This window comes from Cryptotermes secundus, unplaced genomic scaffold (genome assembly GCF_002891405.2).
Source record: "Cryptotermes secundus unplaced genomic scaffold, Csec_1.0 scaffold120, whole genome shotgun sequence".
NCBI lineage: Eukaryota > Metazoa > Arthropoda > Insecta > Blattodea > Kalotermitidae > Cryptotermes > Cryptotermes secundus.
The window spans coordinates 108,414-131,077 of NW_019742442.1; the positions used below are offsets into that span (position 1 = coordinate 108,414).

A 22,664-nucleotide genomic window follows, 5' to 3' on the forward strand; every position below is an offset into this window, starting at 1 on the left:
CTACCCAACTTAAAATAAAAAATTGTTTATAGTCAGGCTATAACAATGACTACAAATGTGCATGCCTTTATGATGTTAGAGGTTCAAATTGTCACTCAAATGCCTGTAAAGAATTCTGGAAAGGAAAGAACAGTTACTTTTGTGTTTGAGGTCAGTCAGTAAGAGTAATGGAATCTGAGAGAAAAGCTATAAAATAGATGGAAGGACAAAGAATTTTGCTTTTTACTCCAAGAAAATCCAGATATGTACATCATCAAAGGCACTGTGATATGTTTTGAAAATCCAATATTACAGAGAAAATAACTCATCTACCTACAAATTTCTTCTGGTTTAGTCAACTGAATGCAATGAAGCAAACCATAATCCACATCCTATCAGTATTTATTTATTTCTATACATTTTGAGCAACATTTTTATGATCGTAAGCACAAAATCCCCCTCGTTGGTGTCTCCACCTTATCGTGGTGAGGGGGTTTGAGTATGCCAAGGACCCTGAGAGCTATACCAGCGGTAGCGTAGCTACTGGCAGGGCCTCCCTTGCTGGACAGGTCAAAGGGTAGGCATCAGACGAAGAGAGACACCAAAAACCAAAAACTGATGCCGGAAGCAGCGTCATCAGAAGTGATGTGAAGCACAGAGCAAATGATGCTCGAGATGGTTTAAGTTCGTATAGCAACAGGCGTGACCAGAGTGGTTTGAATGGCTGTTGTACTGCGATGTGGAAAGCAAATGGAAAAGCTACCACATTATCAATTTTCTTGGATAGTCTCTTTCCATAAACAGAGATACCATGTATGCGAGATATTTCCTCTGGAGACAAAACAAACCGGAGGGGCAGGTAGAAGTGACCAGAAGACGAGGAAGAAGACATAAGAAGATGCTGGATGACTTTGGGAATAGAAGAGGGTATTTTTATTTGAAGGAGAAAGCTTGTGATCACATTAAGTGGAGGAACTGTTTTGGAAGAGACAGCGGACCTGTCGTCTGACAGATTGCTGATGAATGAAATGAAGCACAAAATATCTGCTGGCTCCTCACCTTCTTTCCCAGTTGAAAGTTTGCACATGATGTAACAGGGCTACCCAAACCGAGCTGTAGCACCTGTGTTCCCACCTCAAAAAACACTACTGCAGTGTGTTTTACCCACCTGTGTATTGTAGTCTTCAACACAGCTCTTGATTGATATCAACTTTCTAAATGAATTCTTCGTCTTTGGAAACAGACAGATGGGTCTCAGTCAGGTTAATAAGGCACTGCTGGAGCACAAGTTTTACTCTCTCAAACACGCATGAGGAAAAATATAGGATGGAAATACAGGTTTTGGAGTGTCTGGTACACTTAGCTTTCAGTACTTAAAACGGTGTAAATTGGGTGGATTCAGTTTAATGCATGCCATAACACCTTCAAAAACCAATGATCATTTAGGATACAATGTCATTAATGAATTATTAAAAACATCACATTTATATAATTTTGGTATATCTATAAAGTACGTTCAGTCAGCTTGCATAATCAACAGCTATTTAAATAATTGTAAACTACTGTACTAGATACAATTATTGACTATATATCACATAACATGATCACAAAATTTTAGATCATATTTTTTCTTATTGCTAGTGGGATGGGACTAAATCCCTTGTACTGCAGCCACATCTGGCCTATTGTACCAGCCCCAGATGATAGGTGAGGGTGACTGAGGAGCAATTGGTGGAATGAAGATTGGCAGGGGAAACCGAAGTACTTAGAGAAAACCTGCCCCAGCGCCACTTTGACCACCACAAATCCCACTTGACCAGATCCGGGATCGAACCCGGGCCGCCGCGGTGGGAAGCCAGCAACTAACTACTTGAGCTATTACTGTACTAGAAATTTTTCATGAGCCTCCCTGGTCCACTGTTTATTAGAAATAGCTCCATCTGGTTCCTCTATGAAACTCTGGTCTGGGTTCATAGTTCAGAAAGTTCTTGTGGGACAGAATCCTGTCACAGTTCATGCTTGTGACACGTTATTTTCCGTAGACTGTTACATACAATTGTTTTATTGGTGAAATTAGCAATTCCTTCATTACTTTCTAATTTCTGCCCTATTTAAATGAGCAACACCATAATTACCAGATCATAATGATATATGATACGTCAGTGCTAGAAGAAAAACCTGTTCTCAAAACCTATCCTCAGATTCACAATGGATTCCTTATTGCTGGCCAGGAACCAACTGAAGTGCCTTCTTAGTGCTCTGTAAATACAATATAAACAGAACCAGGTTGTTCTAGATTGAACAGTAAACTCCTCTCAATTTACCATGATGTCACCTGCAGGATTTATTGATCTGTCTACATCATATTCAACAGTGAGCTGCTGCAATCCAAACTCCAGTCGATTCTGTTGTTCTCTTTCACCTGGGGCATAGTGCACATGAGCTGACAGTGGAGACAGGTATTCCACCAAGATTCCATCCCCTTCTACAGTCAAAATGGAAAGTACACAAGTTATCTCACTCTATACAAGAATTTTCATTTGCAGATATAAGGCATAGCATGCTTTTATTAAGCCCATCCTCCTTTAATGCCATCATCATCTTGACATGACACACCTCATTCTCACAAAAGGGGCCACAGAAACTGAGTCATGAAGGTATGAACAATACCTTAAGGGTGGGGGAAGTGCTAGTATTTCCAAGTGACCTAGCCATGGCAATATGACCATAGTTAGTGAGGAGGAAATGACAGTTTCAAGAAGTAAGTTGAGTTTTATTGAAATTATGCATGACACTGTCCCCATATACAGTAATTGGGGAGCTGGCTTTATTTCCATCTTCAGGCAATTGATTTTCTTACAGATTTTTATTTTTACATTTCTTTAGATTCATGCTAGCACTCAGAACTGAACCCAGAAGCATTTGCATCTAAACTGATATGCATACTCCTAGTCCATCAAATCCTCTCTCACAATTATATTTAAAATGCATAATGCTCTGTGGATTGAACGCTGTACTGCAACCCTACACTGTAAAAGAAATAACAGAAGTATAGATATAAATTCTTCTTGTTTCCATCTCAACACAACGACCATCAGAATCTTATTCACATTTACTGTATATAATGAAGTTATTGGTTTTTATAGTATGATAACGTGCTACATGTTTCAGCTTATAAAACCGTAATCAGGCAGTACACATTAATAAATATTTTCAAAATATTGAATTGCCTTTTATATGAATTCCTACATTACAATACAAAAATTATTACTAATGAACTTGACTTTCCACTCAGTTAATACATTCAACTTTCATCTAAATTAGTACAAGCTTTATAAATGTATTAAAATTAGTTCTACATATAAATGGATATATGAATTTATAAAAGTGCAATTCAATAGCTTGAAAATATTTGTTAATATGTACTGCCTGATGATGGCTTTATAAGCTGAAACATCTAGTACATTGTCATACTCTTGCCACATGTATGGGGGTACGCGTGACAAAAATAACGGGTTCTAGTTTGGATGGTTGGATTTATTTGCATTTCTTTTACAATTTCTTTTAATCACACTTAAATATAGCGCTATCCCTGATTTACACAATTTCCAGTTCACTGTTGCACATGCACTAGGCTTCTCCAATTTTACTAGTTTTCTCCTGGGAATGGAACTCAACGCAGAAACTAGCACTTTAAATCACTATGAAGTCTTCCTGCTATTTTGTCTTCTATCACTCTGGAATCTTGGAACAAAACATCTTCTGGTCTCACTTATCCAGCTTATGACTGGCTCATAATTTGTAACTGCTGTGAACAAACTCTGTTACTTAACTTATATAGCTGCGAAATGGACATGGACTTACAGCAAATAAATATCACATGATTGGTACCCAGCCAGTCTATTGTCATGTTGGTCAAATCTACAGAAAACACAGTTTCCTCTATTGTTACATGTTGGACTGTGTTTACAGAACTGTTGCCTGGCAACACGTTGATCAAATCCATTACACTATAAAGACCAATAAACTCATTATATACAGTAAACGTGAATGAGATTCTGATAGTTGCTGTGTTGAGATGGAAACAAAATGAAGACGTTATATAGAAACCACACCAGGATGCATTCCTTAAAGATTATAAAAGTATAGAAGATGATGTTAAGACACTGCAGTGGAGCAACAAAATGGGAAGATATATATTATGTATTGCATCTACCTTGAGCCATAGCAGCCCATGACTTGCGAGACTGTTCAATAGGCAATTAGTGAGTATAAAAGGGGAATGAAATGGGATGTGAATTCTTCTGCTTGTTTTTCTGAAATACATATATTTTTGAAGTGATTTAATCACTGCTGGCAAACTTGTAAATCATTAGTTGGTGTTTTGGTGGCTTCAAGCTATGATCAGAAAGAGACACCGTGATTATCTGACTGTGTGCTGATGAAAGCTCCATTCAGTTCATGACCATATGAACTGAGACAGATCTACATTTAGCAAGACCCGCAGACCTTAGTCTATTTACTTGCACTTATGAGTGAGTCTTGACTGGAGAGTTTATTCTTATTAAAACCTACCATAAGATGACAGGAATATAACTGAGAGGACGTGGAGTATTTCTTATATGTTAACCAACAGACTACTAGGGTGGCCTCAGAAAATGGGCATTTGCCAACGTAATTGCAGTGTGATCTCTCTATTTCTCTTCCTGATTTGATATTGTTAGTAGCACAAGACATTTCATGGAAGTGTGGAGTCTTTAAGAGACTGCAGAATGCTGCTATTCAGTTTCAGAAAAGAAGTAAAAATAAAGTTGTTCCTGTGCTCAATGAATTAAACATTACATCATGAAGGCATGTGGGGAGTAGATGTACAGATGCAAAATTACGCGTACTTTAAAATACAACGTGGGGACAAAACTGCTGAAGAAAATATCACATGCTACCACAAATCCCTGTAAAAAGTTGACCTGTAGACAGATATGGTGAATATCTCTGGGGCTTACCTGATTCTGATTTCCCTCCATCCTCAAAAGTTGTTACATTTAGAAGTGTAATATTTCTTATTTCCTGAATGAATATGTCTATATTAAGATCTTGCACAACCTGCAAGCAGGAAAGTATTACAGTAATTATCATACTGTTACACTTTACGAAAAATTTTATTAATTTGAAATTAACTTAGTTATACATATTACTAACTAATTTCAGGGGCATGTGGTAGCATAGCTGGTTGAGGCACCACACTACAAGCCGGAAGGTCGTGGGTTCAAGTCCCGATGAGATCATTGGATTTTTTTTTCAATTGACCTAATCCTTCTGGTCGTACTATGGCCCTGGGGTTGACTCAGTCTCTAACATAAATGAGTAGCAGGAATTAATTAAATAGTTTTCCTGGGGAGTAAAGCTTGGCCAGTGCGTAAGGCTGACAACCTTACCGCCATCTTTGAACCAAATTTCTAGATAATGTGGGACCCTCAACGTCTCACAATCCTATGGGCCTTCACGGCCTGTTACAGGGATAGTTTTACTTTACTTTACTTTCACCAACTAATTTCTGATTATTTGTACTATTGATGAGCCACAAGAAATATTCTTACATGCTGTTTTGAAGGCATGCATTCTACAGCAGACAAAATACCTGAAAACATTTACTGCATATCAAAATAATTTCACCCAGAACCATCAAGAGAATGAATGGGAAGATGGAAAGATGGAAGGATTGATGGATCACTAAATGGCTCTTGAAGTATTTCTTCTTAGTTTACTTAATAATGTTGTCATACCTCAGATTACAGTATGTAGTGAATTACAGGATATTTAATGAATAATAAAATGGGAAAGAATTGGAGAAAGCAGTCATTGTCTAATTTGAGATTGTGGCCTAAGGAGCGATTGATGAAAACAATGAACAAAATTATTCAGGACAACCAGTCTCTGGGCTGAGATCCGAATCTGGGACCTCCCATACATTAAGCAGGAGCGCTATGCACCTGATCAAGATATCTAGTCTATATGAATATACCAACAGTTTCTCCCAACTCAACATTCATTTTGTGCATGGAGTGAAGTGTGCACAATATTTCAATATTTATATACTTCACCTAGAATGCACAGGTTGCAATAGTAATTGTAATAAACTGGACATGCAGTAACACATTTTAGGAGAAAATAAATGTATTTTGAATTTTACTACAAGAACTTTGTAAAAAATTCTTGCAAAAGAGGAAATTAATCAAGTAAGAAATCAGTTGTAATAATAATTAATGTAATTCATAAACTGAAGATATAGAACAGTGGTTATAATGTAACTCTTATGGCATAAAGTTCACACAGCACAGCAGAATATCAAAAATTGCAAAATAGAGGTCAGCAGCAAAGCTTAATATACAGAAGGTCACTTGTTTGAGTCTTAACCTGGGTAACTAGCTGTCTCAATTATTTCTCATTATTTTCTTCAGTCACTTCAGGCAATAATCATTTCTCCCCTTTACTTACTTACTCATGGAGCTGAGCCCTTCTGGAGGAGCCGCCAATTCTGCAGCTACTCAAGAATTTCCCAGAATTTTGTGGAACCCGAAGGTTCATTACTGTGTTCACAAGAGCCCTCCACTGGTCCCTATCCTGAGCCAGATCTATCCAATCCATACCATCCCATCCTATCTCTCTAAGATCCATTCTAATATTGTCCACCCACGTATGCCTTGGTCTTCCCTGTGGTCTCTTTCCTTCTGTCTTTCCCACCAATATCCTATATGCATTCTTTGTCTCCCCTATTCGTGCTACATGACCTTCCCACCTCATCCTCCTTGACTTGATCATTCTATATATACTTGGAGAAGGGTACAAGTTCTGAAGCTCCTCATTATGCAGTTTTCTCCAACCTCCTGTGACTTCATCTCTCTTCAGTCCAAATATTCTCCTCAACACCCTGTTCTCAAACACCCTCAGTCTATGTTCCTCCTTTAATGTCAAAGACCAAGTTTCACACCCATACAGAACCACAGGTAATCATTTCTCCCATTTCCTTTCCAATTCATCATGCATAATCACATTGTCACTTCTATAAAGTTAAGAGTTTACAGAGTCACTAAATGAATAAAGGAACGTATACCAATATTTGACCAATACCTGTCTGGGTGTGAGAGAGATGGTGTGGTGGTAAACAGACAGCTGTCGAGTCAGCAACTCTTCATAAGTCAAATTGAAGGCTATTTTACTTCTTGCTGCCACATTCACAGACACCTCAAATGTGTTAGAATTTCGTACACTGTAAAATAACATGTTTCCCTGACTCACACAACAAATTATAGCACTTGCTAATCAAGTAAAGACTTTCTTACTGATCCATGACAAATGTTATACCATACATATAAACTAAATATATAAAAACAACAATGCTGCCCGTTTTTTCATTGTGCTCTGAAATGTGGTAATTTAAGATGTGCTGATACAGGTAACCTAGTACTGTGAGGGTAGTGAACTCAAGCAGCTTATGATGGGAAACCTGCATGAGAATACAAGGAATATATACAGATTTCTGTGTTGGAAAATCTTAGAAAAGAGTTACTCGAAGACTAAAATTTTATATGGATCATAAAAGAAATTAAGATCTGAGAGTTTGAAATTCATACAATTGGCAGAGGAAACAGTGCTGTTAAATAAACTCAGAACACATCAAGCATTCTTAAGCCTTTGTAGTTATTGAAAATGTATTAATACAGTTACATTTCTGAAGATAATATTGTGGCAAAGCACGTAACATTTTAGACCTAATCCATTATAGATGTGACAAAAAGATGGCGATGCTATATACTGATTTTCTTTTTGTTTAACAAATAAGATTTGAATCCTACCCAGGAGAGAATGATAGTGGGATTATTTGCCAACCAGGGGTTTTAAATCTAATTCAAACTCTGAGTTATACCACCCATCAAAGTTATTTAACGCTTTACAGTTATACGACATGACACATTTGGTGTTTGGTATTACATCACTTAGCACTAGGCTGCCTGCATTCACTGTTCCGTCAATTGCACCTTTTATTCATTCTTCTTTCAAGACCCATTTAGTGGAAGACATTTTACGTACAAAGGGTGGTCATATAGCAGCTACAGCAAGCCACTTAATTCTAGTAAGACTGATCCAAATAATGAACTAGAAACTAACATGCGAACTCTATTCCAGATTTCTACCATCATTTTGAAATGTGATTACCAAGTAACTAGAACTGCAACAGCAACATATAAACATACATTTGTGTAAATTAGATGCTGAGTGAATAGTGATTAAAGTAAGTAACAAGATGCTTCTACATGTATATATTACTGGCATTACAAGAAGGCCAAGAGAGGCAAAGCTGCAATAGTGCAAGGGTGAACTTCTACAAGAACTTGCATGTGAACACTTCTAGCAGCCAATAATTGTTTTGGTATTCTAAAACTTGCGTTTAATTTCCTCAAAGCCATATCCAAGTCTCACACTGATTCCCATCCATCTTGCTAGTGTCCATTCAAATCTTAGATAATATTTTCATACCTGAGATACCAATCCCTAACACCATTCTATTTTAATTCCCTTTCTACACAACTAAAGAATGAGAAGGTTTAAACCAATATACATACATCACAGATGGTGCACAACGTGTACAATTAGATGTAAAATTATCCATGGAAATTTTGATGATAAGGGAGCTAGCCTACTGGAGCATATCTTGTCACCTAGAGGGCGTGAATGGCCACAGCAATTGTGTCACAAAACATGAGGGATGGACAGCTACGTCACTGTGGCACCCAATGTGGGAGACAACAGGTAATTGACTTCCTACATGGTAATTCTTTAAACTTGTATTTAGGAGACACCTGATTTGAATGTCGGAAAGGGCACCAGCTATCATGACTGGGATATTTTGTGGCCTTCCTTAGTCTAATCAGGAAAATTCTTGACCACTTCGTTCCAAATCCCCCCCAATCCAGCATTCATCTATCATCATACCATCTGATAATGTATAGTCTGTGATAAGAAAAGTGTCAGAAAATAGCCAACAAAAGTAAGTATCATTTACTTTACATTCACATGAGTACAAGTACTTAATTGTATCTAATCGTGTATATACAGGCAGGCATTTTAGAAATTTGCATTTGTATTGTTTCTCTTCTTTTTTTTTTCTTATCTTTGCTACCATGGGCATATGGTAGTGTAGATGGTTAAGGCACTGTGTTACAAGCAGGAAGGTCATGGGTTTGATTTCTGATGAGGTCATTTCATTTTTCACTTAACAGAAATGAGTACCAGGAAACTTTCTGGTGGTAAAGGGAGGTTAGCATATTAGGCTGATGACCTCACCATCGTCTGTGTGCCGATTGTTTAGAAAATGTAGGAGCCCCTGTGGGTCTCCATGGCCTGTTACAGGGATAGCTTTACCTTTAACTTTATTATCTCTGACACCAGGCTCTATTTTACCAAAATATTTATGAATTATTTCATTTGCATGAGTCATTAAATCTCTTTTGAGTCAAACAAGAGCTTACCTGGCACTGACATGTGCTGCAGTATGACCAGACTCCAAAGCTTCCTGATATTCTTTATCTGCTTGGACCTTTTTCTTAATATATGCTTCATATACTTTTCCACCCATTTCACTGTAACATAAATCATAAATAAACTTAACCAAACATAAGTGAAATTAGACATTAAATTGTGACATTGAAATGATAGCTTATAGTAGGTCTGTCTTCATCCTTTGCACACAATGAGCTGATTAGATTAATTTTGCATACTTGCATTAAAGTAGCTAGAGCTGACGAGATTTAGTTAATCACTTAGCAGAGCACTTATAGCAACTGTGGCATCAAATATTGGCAGCCTTCAGTCTAGAGATGCACTCACATAAAGAATTTGGTGATGAAAGCTGTGTCAGGCAGTGTCACACTGAATGTTGCCTGGTTTGAGGTATTCCCTGCATTTCCAATTTTACTGTAGACCACAGTTCTAGCATACCGGTATTTTATGTCAGAGCGCACGTGTAGCACATTTACGACTAAGCTGCACTTCTCATTGGCTGAAGTACATTTTGGATTGGAAACCTGTCAATGAAAGTAAACATTAACATTAAATACTGTCTTAATTAACTCACACTTCATACACGTATTTTGCAGAAGAGTATTTCTGTTTCAGCTCCTTTCTGATTGCAATTAAGTATTGCAGTGCATTAAAATGATTACATTCTTCATATTATTAACATGAAAAGTAAGTAAAGGTATCCCTGTAACAGGCCGCGGAGGCCCATAGGGTTGTGAGATCTTGAGGTCCCCATATTTTCTAGACACTCGGCTCATAGGTGGCGGTAAGGTTGTCAGCCTTACGCGCCGGCCACCCGTTACCCCCAAGAATATTCCTGGTACTCATTCCGGTCAGAGGCTGAGTTGATCCAATGGCCATAGTGCGGCTGGAAGGATTAGGTAATTTGAAAATACAGAGTTACTGATTGAACTACCACTCATGATCGCGCTTTTTGTAGTACCAGCGTTTTGGTAGATTTGCCATATGTCAACGACTAGCAGAGCCAATTAGTAACGGTTTTCAGAAACAATGTACGTGTATTTATGGGGCTTCGGCCATAACCACGTTCATTTTTGCTGAATAAAACGTCTGGCAGTGAGTAACTGTGTTATCTTACTTTTCGGAACTCTTTTGTTGCTGCTGGCCAACAGCAGAAGAAGTCAATTCTGATACACAGGAAGTTACTATATGCAATTCTATGACAATGTAAAGAAATTACATTTAAAGGTAAAAAGAAAGCAAGAGAATTCATTTGACTACAGAGTAATAAACCTCCACATATGATATAAGCACATATAAATTTGTGCAAGGGGATTACGAAAAATTAATAAAAATGAAAATTTATCAGTTAAAATGTTTCATTTCCACAAGGGAAATGACGTGGACGGAAAATGTTATAGCCTATTTTGGGTACTGTTGGGAAGGCTGAGATAAACCAGAAAATCTTCAGTTAATATATTTAGTTTCCAGCTTGAAATTAAAAATCATCCCCTTCCCCAAAATTTCTAACAACTCGATTGCAACGACAACAGATCTGTGAGTGTGAGAAAATGAACTTGCTGAGAATCAATGCTGAATCTTAAGATTACATCCCAGTCCTTCATATGGCATCTTGTGTATGTTTAAATCGAAATACTGGTAGCTGTAATATCGAGATAACCTTAAAATAACTGTCATTTAGTCATACTTGTCCTGTGACTTCTCGTCACTAGCGCAGAGCTTCAGAAAGAGGAAATGAACATAACAGAGTTCAAATGCCCACAGCGGGCGTGTAACCGGTTTGCAGCAAGAATCTATGGCTTCAGGCCGCGTAAGCGGCACTGAACTTGAAGAACTTTATATCACTTTCACACCATATCGTGATGTGTGTGAACTAATAACTTCAACTTAACGTACCGTTCTTGAGGCAAAAGTGTCCAATGATTAAACCATTTCTAACGGAATAAAATCAAGGAAACTCCGAAGTCGCAATTCCGTAGGGATCGAATGTTTTTGTGCGTTTTTCACTACCGGTAGTTTTTATGGTAATGTTCAAACTCCTGGCAAGAATAACTCGTTTTTCTACACTGTGCTGTAGAATTAACGTGTCGCTAGAGACCTTGTGATAGGCAGATCGTCCGCTCGGTGAATTCTGTCAAACATATGGAGAATGAATTTGTTCAGAAATTAGTTCTTGAACTGACTATACCGGAAGACTTCATTCATCTCGGTTGAAGTAGAGGAATAGGTACACAAATACAATGTACATCAAAATATCTACACACGGCAGTAAACAACGAAGACAGAAAAGGACAGCAAAATTACAATTCGGGAAAATGAAGAGTCCGCTACATAAAGAATCAGGAATAGAACAGCTTTCTAATATATAAACTAATATACTAATAAAAGAACCAAAGTAAATCACTTTACAAATAACAATACTGAGAGAAAAGAAAATATTTATCATTAAAAATTAAACAGTAATAATTAATATCTGGAATATATTACAACCGCACTTCGGCTGTCACTTCTTACAACCGCTGTTCACCATTTCTCGTGACCGTTGCCTATCTATCTTTATGTTTATTTACTTGCCCGCTTCGGTAGAACACTTGACTTATTTATTTGCCCGCTTCGGTAGAACACTTTTGACTCTTCTCAGGGTTGTGCCACGGTAATAACTGGGGCGACAAGGAGACTACATATTTAAAGCTAGTCCACTGATAGAAATAAAATACTCTATTTCTGCTTAATCACAATATTGTTTAATTCAAAAGCAAACACTATATCTCTATTGGCAAGTAGGGAGTAATGTGCCCTTTTTTATTATCAAAGATTAATCGAACCAAATAAAGTATGTTAAATTTAGATGAACTTGGAGACAGCAGGTAAATGACGTCTGCCTCTGGTGAATTCAAAATGCCAAGTCTCTCTGCTTCTATTCTGCGGGAGCGTCACTTCATCCACTGTATAGGATCTGAAGACGGCCTTTCTCCCCAGACAAGAATAGTTTTCTAATGGCTGATTTTAACTGCCAATTCATCATACCATCAGTACAAGACAATCACATTACTAACTTTTAGAATGAAGAGATACAGAGATATTGAACCTGGAACCCTACATGTGAAAGCGGTTATTTCTTAGTTTAGGGTCTAATTAACCCTTCCGAAGACACTTTTATAACAGCTACCCTATTAACAAAACAACATTTACATGTTCTGCAACTACAGACATGTCCTTTCATAATTGCCTCGACCCTCTTGTGGTCACCCAAGCTGCAGGTAACAAAACAACTTCCTGTCTAAATGCGAAAAGCATGTCAACTTCTTAATGGATGGGTCTCCCTAATAAATCAGTCACTCTATTGAAATGACTAACGTGGAACATGGTGTCCATTAAAGAGTATTAAAAGGTTTGGACGGTTACAATATGTAGGCGTGATGACGTAGTCCGTATAGGGCAAAATATTCTGAAGAAGTCATTTGCCAATTGAAAGGTTGAAGAAATAAACGCATAATTATGTTACATTGTAACATAAATATTTTTAAGTCATAAGGTTAAACGTGTGTTGGGCGGCGACGTGCAATAATTCAAGAATTCCTTCCAGTTACGAGAGTTGTACCGCGGAATATGTTTTGTGAAAATAAAACCCTTCAGACCTTAAGAATCCATAGAAATGACCTCCAGCCGCCATCGTACATCATAATGAGGCATTTTAAGCCATTCACATACTCACAACATAATCCATAAGTTCCATTTTAAACACTACATTTGTCCCTGTCTTCACGGTAACAGTTCTCCTACCAAAGTTCTGTGAAGATATGTGGCTTCACTACCAATGCTACATGTTCAGTCCATCAGAACTTCTTGATTCGAAAATCGAACGTCGCGGCTTATTGATTTGCATACCCATTCCGTAGAAGTCAAATTTTTTATTGGAGTCTGGGCCCTGGAGGCCGGATTTCGGGGAAAATATTTCCCGTAGTTCTATCCGGTTCCTGCAAACATGTCTGGGGCCGTGTTCTAAAATTCGTAATGACCACTACCTTCAGCATTTTCTGAATATCAATCATAATTATGTTCTCATTCGACCTTCTATAACATCGTTAATAAATTGAAAAATAAATTAATAACACTGCCCATAAAATAGGGGCCGGAGTAGCTCTAGCGATGTAGCAACTTGGCTCTGGCTGGATTGCCGGGCTTAGATACTCGGCAGGGGCAAAATCTTCTGTTTCCCTTCACGCCCACATTGGCTCTCGGACAAACCAGCCAACTGCATGTTGATTATTTGAACACTGGGGAAACTACATTTTCTTTCATGTGAGCGATTGAACCAAGTTGCGTAATTTACGATTTTCTTATTTTGACCATTAGTCAATATGCTGGGCTTACTTTCATTAGAGGTCGAAATGTTTTCCTGAGGAACTGTTTTCTTAGAAGGTTCACTTTTCCACTCAGCCAAGCACTGGACCATAGCTAACAGGTAATGTAGCCTACTGCCATGCCTTGTGAAAATATCTTTCAGGTACAATGGAACCTCGGAATTACAGATCTTCTCTTTCTAGACTAGTATTTGAATGTTTAGAAATATTTTAACTGCTCCCCGCCAGCAGTTATAACTTAACCCCTTAAAGCCCAGTGGTTACTATATGTACTGCCTGCTTTAACATATTAAAACACTGGTTTCTGCTCACAGGGTGTATTTGTGTGTTTCACACTGTTCTCACAATAAACAGTTATTTCCCTAAACAAAATTATCCGGCTGATCTTCGCAGTGGAGGCGTAATGTATTTCCTTTGGGATATGAAGTGAATTTGTACATATTGTTCGGAAGAACACCAGTTTTTAAGAACTAAGAACTTCACAGGTTCTGGTGATTTTAGCCTCCAAAAGATGAAAGTTCCATATACTGCACGTAAATTCCAGTCCCTGATTTCGTATGTCGGCGCCGAAAACCCAATTTATGTGGTCCTAAGAAAAAGGCGATCTTGGTCTCTACAAAGTAACGCCTCCAAATTTCGAGCAATCACATTTATGTAAATTAGCAGTATTGCCGATAGAAAATATTTCGCTTGAAATAAAACATGTGCTCAAAATATGTCACTTACCTTATTTTGAAACACGGACGAGTCGTTTTCTGATTCTGGTTTGTCCGTTGAGTGTAATTTTGTTCCGGAATCATACTCTTTATACAACAGAAGTGTGGTAAGCCCATTCTGGTCTGTCACTGGGGGCTCTGTTCCGTCCCCTGTGACAGTCGTTTCTCCGTAGATTGTTGGCTGGGGGCCGATATATGATGTTTGCAGTTCATTATCAGCCACAGACAGGGAACTGAAACGTGACAGGCCGAGCTGCTAGAGTCCTCCTGAGGTAACTGCATAACGAATGTTACGAGAACGCAGATCCGGGGTCTTGTCCGTGAAAAGAATTTAATCTTGCACACACAGATGTTTAGATATTAAAAACAAGGTTCTTCCCAATTTGTGCATTGTGACATGAGGTCCTCATGTCGTTGACCATCAGTACTACTACTATTTGATATGTGACGTCGTGTAGTCTGGTAAAAGTTTACTTACGTTTCCGAAAATTCTGGTTATTTCTTGGCCCAATCTTCGGCCCCGAAGATGGAGGCAATATCTTCTTAGAAATTTCAATAAACTTCTTCCAGGCTACATGGCGCCGTATCCCGGAAGATAAAGTTCTTGAATTGTAAACGAGAGACCCGTCCTCTCATCAGAGTGGGGGCCCCACATCAACAAACCCACAACTGTCTGACAGTAATAAAAATCTGGTCATAAGCTTCAGGTGGGTGCTTTATTCCATGACACTGGCCAAATGACCCTCCATCGTATCATAAAACTCAGAATTAGAACAGACACAGGCAGTACCCAGAGAGCAGCAGAGAGAGCAACTTGAAGTTGAAGAGAACTCAACAGACAGACGTATTATAGTTACAGTAAGATTAATAGTGTTATAACTAACTGTAGTGCCGACTTGATGAGAATATCCAATAAATCGATTCGCCAATCCAAACCCGCTTCTTGGACGTCCAGTGACTGAGATTAGCTCTTTCTAAGGGGCCCATCTGAGTAGGCGTCTTCCTTTTTCACCTGAAGACGGAAACAGATCCAGCTTCCGAAACGTCGTGTTTTCTATTTCCTAGAATTTCGGACGATGGAAAAAGTCCCAAAACCCAGTAATTCTGTTTGTTATCCACCATTGTCAGAACTCTTTAGAATCATACCTCCTAGTTAACTATTCAGACTATAACTTGTACCTGCATGATTAACAGAAATTAACTAAAATAATGAACCCGCAATTATTAACCGTGTAAAGCCGTGCTCTATTAAGTTATAATCAGAGCACTATCCCTGCTCCTAATTTACTGCCAATTAAAACATACTTTGTGACTAAGTTCACTGCTCTAGCGGAATGCACATCACGCCACCTGAGCTCATTTCAACGGCGTACTTCATAAATCCCTCCATCAGTCTGTGTGTCTGCATGTGCACCCCTCCTATTGTTGCTAGGAAAAGGCTTGGTAAACTGTAGCCCTCCTTTCACTGGCATGCAACTGTTTGGTAAACACGATCCAGCGGCAACGAATACAGGTAACAACAGAATTGTTGGACGCGTGCGTCTGTGGGTCCCTCCGTCTATCCCGCTAACGTTGCTAGGCAACATCTCGGTAAACATGTGCCCGTGGGATCTCAGGATGTTTTGAGGCGTTTTTCCATGCGATCCGTGTCGTATCAAGGGGAAGTAGGTGATTAGTTATTCTCAGAACTCATTGTTAAATATAAGATACTGTTTTTTATGCATAAAACATTAACGACTCTGTGACGTTAGTAAGTGCATTCACCTTGCCTCCTCTGTGGTTACAATCCACGATGATTGCAGTGGCTCTGTTGTAGCTGGGCAGCACAGTCTCAGAAGCCATGAGGCTGCGAATAGCGAAACGAGGACCATTGCAGACATGTTCACAAGCAAACGTTGGCTAGGCGACTGAACCCGATCAGTTCATTGCCACTGACCCTGCACAGGTGATCGCTGGTCCGGTTCCAATGGCAAGTGACCTGCGGCAGCAGAGTTGCAGCCGTCACAGCTATACTTCAACACTCGTAGTGCTCACGTAATCAACCAGCCAAATAGCTAACAAATGCGCCCACCCCCTTCAACGCATGTTCTGGGAATGATTCCTAAAAAGTGGTCACCAATTTCAATGTATGATGTGTAAATATTCATTCCAAATTTAATTCTTCGCTCCAAACTCTAAAACTCAGCATAGAAAGAATGCGAAAGAGGGCAAAAAAAATATGAGACCAAAAAAGGGCAAAAAAGAGTCAAATTTCCATATGGTACTTATACCAGGAAAGAGAAAACATATGAAGTTGGGGCCGTAATTTCAATTACTGCCAAGGATCACGCTAAATTATCACTGATATCGAAAAGATTGCTGTAGATCTGTGTGGTTTTAAGACTGACTACAGTTTTAATAAAACGCATGATTAATTTAGAAATTTATATAGGAATCCGCCATTACTTACACTTATCGTCGCTGTTTCATATGTACATCTTAAATGGCGTCGAATTAGACTGAAATACGTTCATGATGGCCAAGTAAGTAAGGACTTGTACCGAAGAAAATCAAGGCTTCTTTTCAGGCTATTATAGAGGCATTACATTGTAAAACATAAGAACTGACCTTAGAGTTCCAGTCAGGGTAGTCGGCTACTCCCGGCAGAGTTAAGAACCGAGGACTTTCCATGCTCTTTCATCAAAGCTGTTCGGTGCTTTGGGGTCCGTGCAAATTCAATAAAACGCATATTTGAAGTTCAAATTCATGTAGGAATCCGCCATTACAGAAATTATTTCACTAAATTCCTGCAAATATCGTATATGATTCTGCGGAATCGGTTTGGAAATCGGAAATGTGTACGAGAAACGGGTTTCATCCTTACAAACTGTCGGTAATCCAGAAGTTGATTCCTGCAGATCTGGTTGCGCGCATAAACACTCGTCGTTGGACGACAGAACTGTGGATCAAACGCTTCCTTTAATTACGATGAAGCTTGGTTACATCTAAGTGGTTATGTGAATGTACATAACTTCCGTCACTGGTACGCCGAAAATCCACACACAGTAGGATACATGAAGTTCAACTTCGTAACCAAACAGCGGGTGTTTTTTTTCAGATAGTGGTCGGAGAATAATTTTAGCTGTACCTTTTTGCAACACGATGAACTCAGAAGAATTAAGCGTAAAATAATTAGAACAGTCCTTTCAAATGCTCACTGAATAAGTGAAGCAATACGCGTATTTCCAGCAGGATAACTCAAAAGCCCATATATGGAGGCTCTTCATGACATATTTTTGTGAAAGGATAATTAGCCCGGAATATGGCCGCCTCGTTCGCCAGATTTCAGTGTACAGCAACAATCCGAATATCTCTGAGGCCCTACAGAATGAAATTGGAAATGCAATACGCAATACCAGAAACGGTGTACCGCAGAGAGTGCCCCAAAATTTCTTAATTTTCTACACAGATGGACATCAATTTCAGCAGTTCTTTAAGATACAGATAAGACATGGTCTTACTGTAACATTAGTCCAGAAATTTCGCCCGCATCGGTAATGTTCGTGTGACGAGACTGAGTCCACTTGATAAGTCGGCCACTAACTGACCTACTGTTCAGGCCCCGGACGATAGGTGGGTATGGAGCATTTAGTGGAATGAGAATTGGCAGGGGAAACCGCAATGCTCAGAGAAAACCGAACACGGGCTACCGCGGTGGGAACCCGGCGACTGACCATCTGAGCCATGACACGGGCTAAAGATCGGCTTTGGTCAGAAAAAGCTCAGCTTCAGCTCCCATTATAGTGCGGCTCAATTATGTTTGGTCCCCACTGTTTCTCAATTGCATCACCCTTCCATTTCCGTTACATTAAGCGTTGCGGCAGTAGACCTCTAACTGCATTTATGGTGCAGCTGAGGTTCTCACAGGGGTGGCGATGAAGAGTTCCATCTTCTGGAATATATCTCTGTACAGTCTGCTGAAAGTTAACTAATGTTTCTGAGGAACATGTCGCTTCCAGCTACAACGTCAAGGAATATGCATGAAGCCGGTAGTTGGTTTGCTGCTGTCTTTATCCTGGTTTCTTTCTTTGCTTAAATTTTGACCCTGGGAATGGAGATGACACGTTCCTCTGAAACGTGGGTTAACTTTCAACAGACTACATGGTGTTATATCCCAAACACAAAATAAACTCCGGGGTTTTAGTCCGCAAGTGAATTATTTTGAGCGAGCGACTGCCGCTTGTCGGCGAAGTTAGAGCCGACTTTAGCAGATAGAGGGTGTAACGTGGTCAGCGCAACAAATCCCTACGGCCGTTAATATCGGTTTTCNCCAGAAGTTGATTCCTGCAGATCTGGTTGCGCGCATAAACACTCGTCGTTGGACGACAGAACTGTGGATCAAACGCTTCCTTTAATTACGATGAAGCTTGGTTACATCTAAGTGGTTATGTGAATGTACATAACTTCCGTCACTGGTACGCCGAAAATCCACACACAGTAGGATACATGAAGTTCAACTTCGTAACCAAACAGCGGGTGTTTTTTTTCAGATAGTGGTCGGAGAATAATTTTAGCTGTACCTTTTTGCAACACGATGAACTCAGAAGAATTAAGCGTAAAATAATTAGAACAGTCCTTTCAAATGCTCACTGAATAAGTGAAGCAATACGCGTATTTGCAGCAGGATAACTCAAAAGCCCATATATGGAGGCTCTTCATGACATATTTTTGTGAAAGGATAATTAGCCCGGAATATGGCCGCCTCGTTCGCCAGATTTCAGTGTACAGCAACAATCCGAATATCTCTGAGGCCCTACAGAATGAAATTGGAAATGCAATACGCAATACCAGAAACGGTGTACCGCAGAGAGTGCCCCAAAATTTCTTAATTTTCTACACAGATGGACATCAATTTCAGCAGTTCTTTAAGATACAGATAAGACATGGTCTTACTGTAACATTAGTCCAGAAATTTCGCCCGCATCGGTAACGTTCGTGTGACGAGACTGAGTCCACTTGATAAGTCGGCCACTAACTGACCTACTGTTCAGGCCCCGGACGATAGGTGGGTATGGAGCATTTAGTGGAATGAGAATTGGCAGGGGAAACCGAAATGCTCAGAGAAAACCGAACACGGGCTACCGCGGTGGGAACCCGGCGACTGACCATCTGAGCCATGACACGGGCTAAAGATCGGCTTTGGTCAGAAAAAGCTCAGCTTCAGCTCCCATTATAGTGCGGCTCAATTATGTTTGGTCCCCACTGTTTCTCAATTGCATCACCCTTCCATTTCCGTTACATTAAGCGTTGCGGCAGTAGACCTCTAACTGCATTTATGGTGCAGCTGAGGTTCTCACAGGGGTGGCGATGAAGAGTTCCATCTTCTGGAATATATCTCTGTACAGTCTGCTGAAAGTTAACTAATGTTTCTGAGGAACATGTCGCTTCCAGCTACAACGTCAAGGAATATGCATGAAGCCGGTAGTTGGTTTGCTGCTGTCTTTATCCTGGTTTCTTTCTTTGCTTAAATTTTGACCCTGGGAATGGAGATGACACGTTCCTCTGAAACGTGGGTTAACTTTCAACAGACTACATGGTGTTATATCCCAAACACAAAATAAACTCCGGGGTTTTAGTCCGCAAGTGAATTATTTTGAGCGAGCGACTGCCGCTTGTCGGCGAAGTTAGAGCCGACTTTAGCAGATAGAGGGTGTCACGTGGTCAGCGCAACAAATCCCTATGGCCGTTAATCTCGGTTTTCTAGACCGGAGCCGTTATTTCCTTGAAGTAGCTCCTCAACTATCCTCATGAGGCTGAGTGGACCCCGTTCCAGACCCACTACTTCTCAGAAAATCTGGTAGCGCCTGGAATCGAACCTGGACCTCTGGATCTGCAGACAGGAACTCTGACCACTATACCACAGAGACAATCGTCAGTATAGCCCAGAAGACAGAACTCTTCTTAGCTTCATTTAGGTTGTTGTAACAGAACACTGGGAATCTGCTTGTGCGTTTAGACAGAACGAGCTCAGTTTGGCCATGGTATACATTAGGTTAGGCTAGATTTTGGTTGTGTATTGGACTACTGTATATCCACCTTCTAATTCAAGCGGGACATGGCCAGATGGCATTATGTTAGGATGAGCTAAGCCAGCTGGTGTATTAGATCACTTCCCATCTACTTGGAACTTGTAATTTCAGAAAATTTCTAATTTTCTAAAACTCCTGCATATTGTCAAATTACTGAATCTACAAAATGTTCCAAACCTTGAATATATTCAAACATTTTTAGGCATCTGAACTGTGGGTTTACTAATTATTGATAATTATGAACCTTGTGGGACCTATGAATATTTAGAATATATTCAAATGTGTCTTGATTTATCGCATTTCAGAAAATACCTCCATTCACATGTCACTGCACACCCAGACTGACCAAATCACCATATGTACATGTATACCTCAGCGTTCTAGAAGGTTTGCCTGAGGGGGTCTGGTTGAGATACAGTTGCATTAAAGTACGCTACTTTCCAGATATTCAGCACTACACATAGGTGGATGGATTTGCTTGTTGCAATACACATTGCCCAGACTTGTTCAGAGATGCTTAAGAACTGCATATCTAGTTTCTCATGGTATTCATTATTCTAAATATGATCTTTAAAAAATATGTAATATATGTATGCATAGCACAAAAATTCACCTTATGATGGAGCATCACCATGTATGGGCTGCGCCATAGCTCAAGCGGTTACTCACTGGCTTCCCACTTCAGCGACCTGGGTTCGATCCTGGGTCTGGTCAAGTGCAATTTGTGGTGGACAAAGTGATGCTGGGGCAGGTTTTCTCCGAGTACTTCGGTTTCCCCTGCCAATCTCCATTCCACCAACTGCTCCACAATCACCCTCACCTATCATCTGGGGCTGGTACAATAGGCCAGAAGTGGCAGCAGTACAAGGGACTTAGTCCCACCCCACTAGCAATAACAACAATAATAACAATCACCATACATCCAACTTTTGGCCATTCACATGTAATTTTAATTTTCTTGTGAGTTTTAGGAAAATACGGTCTTTAAATTGAAACTACAGTGCATTATGCAAACAAATGTTTTTTTAACAAAACTGGCCATCAAAATTCTGACATATGACAGAACAACACCATGTAACTACCTAGTCTTGCTTCACAGGTAGGTTAAATTCTGCTTTGTTTTGTAAAATATGCTCCTTAGCTGAAGTTACTCTGAATTCTTTAACAGATAAGCTATGAAATGTATTCACAGCATAACAATTCTGGTATGTTCACATCTCTCTTGTTTAATTATCTCAAAAGCAACAAAGTTTGAATTTTAGTAAAGTAACATAATTGCAGCAACATGTTCAATTATATTATAACCAAATATACATCTATATACGTACATGCAAATCCATAAATTCGGTAGGGGGCATATTCATGTAATAAGTATTAACTAATAAAATACTTCAGTAATATTCACACATGTTCCGAAGCCAACAGGTGACTGCTGAATATACACGTACAAGTTCATAAATATAGTGGTACTTAGATTCTTTTGTCTAATTATTTCAGAAATTGTAAGACTTACAGAAGTATATTGCATATAAAATGCTTGTTTCATTTCTCTCCACAGCTTTTAGCCGATTTTTTTTGTTCTGATAAACATTCAGCAAGTTATAGTTTAAATGGGCACAAAAATGCATGTAGGTCTTCATGCAGTGTCTGAGTTTAATCAAAACTGGAATTTATAGACTAATTTTAGAAGAAATTCCCAATTTCAAATTTCATGAGAGACCATTTATCTGTTTTCAAGCTGTTTCATGCATACAGACAGAGTAATTGTAACAGGTGCTCCACAGGAATGTGAATGTACCTACAAAGGAATGGTACTTTACATCAACTGACCAATGGAAGTCTGACATATGACAGAAAATCACCATGTAATTATCTTATTTTGAACCACAGAGCTTTTGAATTTTATTACTAGTGTTGAGAAATTATGCTCTTTACCATGTTTCATCTGGGTGCATCATACAAAAAAATAAATGCTGCTT

At 39.2% G+C, this 22,664-nt stretch overlaps 1 protein-coding gene across 1 annotated transcript in view; it reads right to left on the minus strand.

Moving 5' to 3' along the window:
* LOC111873067 (inter-alpha-trypsin inhibitor heavy chain H3) overlaps positions 1 to 16,497 on the minus strand; it is a 29,456-nt gene extending 12,959 nt beyond the window's left edge. The window contains exons 1-7 of the mRNA XM_033754941.1: positions 16,382 to 16,497; positions 14,628 to 14,850; positions 9,865 to 10,061; positions 9,507 to 9,617; positions 7,108 to 7,246; positions 4,983 to 5,082; positions 2,304 to 2,464 (exon numbers count right to left, since the gene is read on the minus strand). Of these exons, the coding sequence (XP_033610832.1) occupies positions 2,304 to 2,464; positions 4,983 to 5,082; positions 7,108 to 7,246; positions 9,507 to 9,617; positions 9,865 to 10,061; positions 14,628 to 14,850; positions 16,382 to 16,497 (1,047 nt within the window). The remainder of the gene's footprint in view (positions 1 to 2,303; positions 2,465 to 4,982; positions 5,083 to 7,107; positions 7,247 to 9,506; positions 9,618 to 9,864; positions 10,062 to 14,627; positions 14,851 to 16,381) is intronic.
* Positions 16,498 to 22,664: the final 6,167 nt, after the last annotated feature.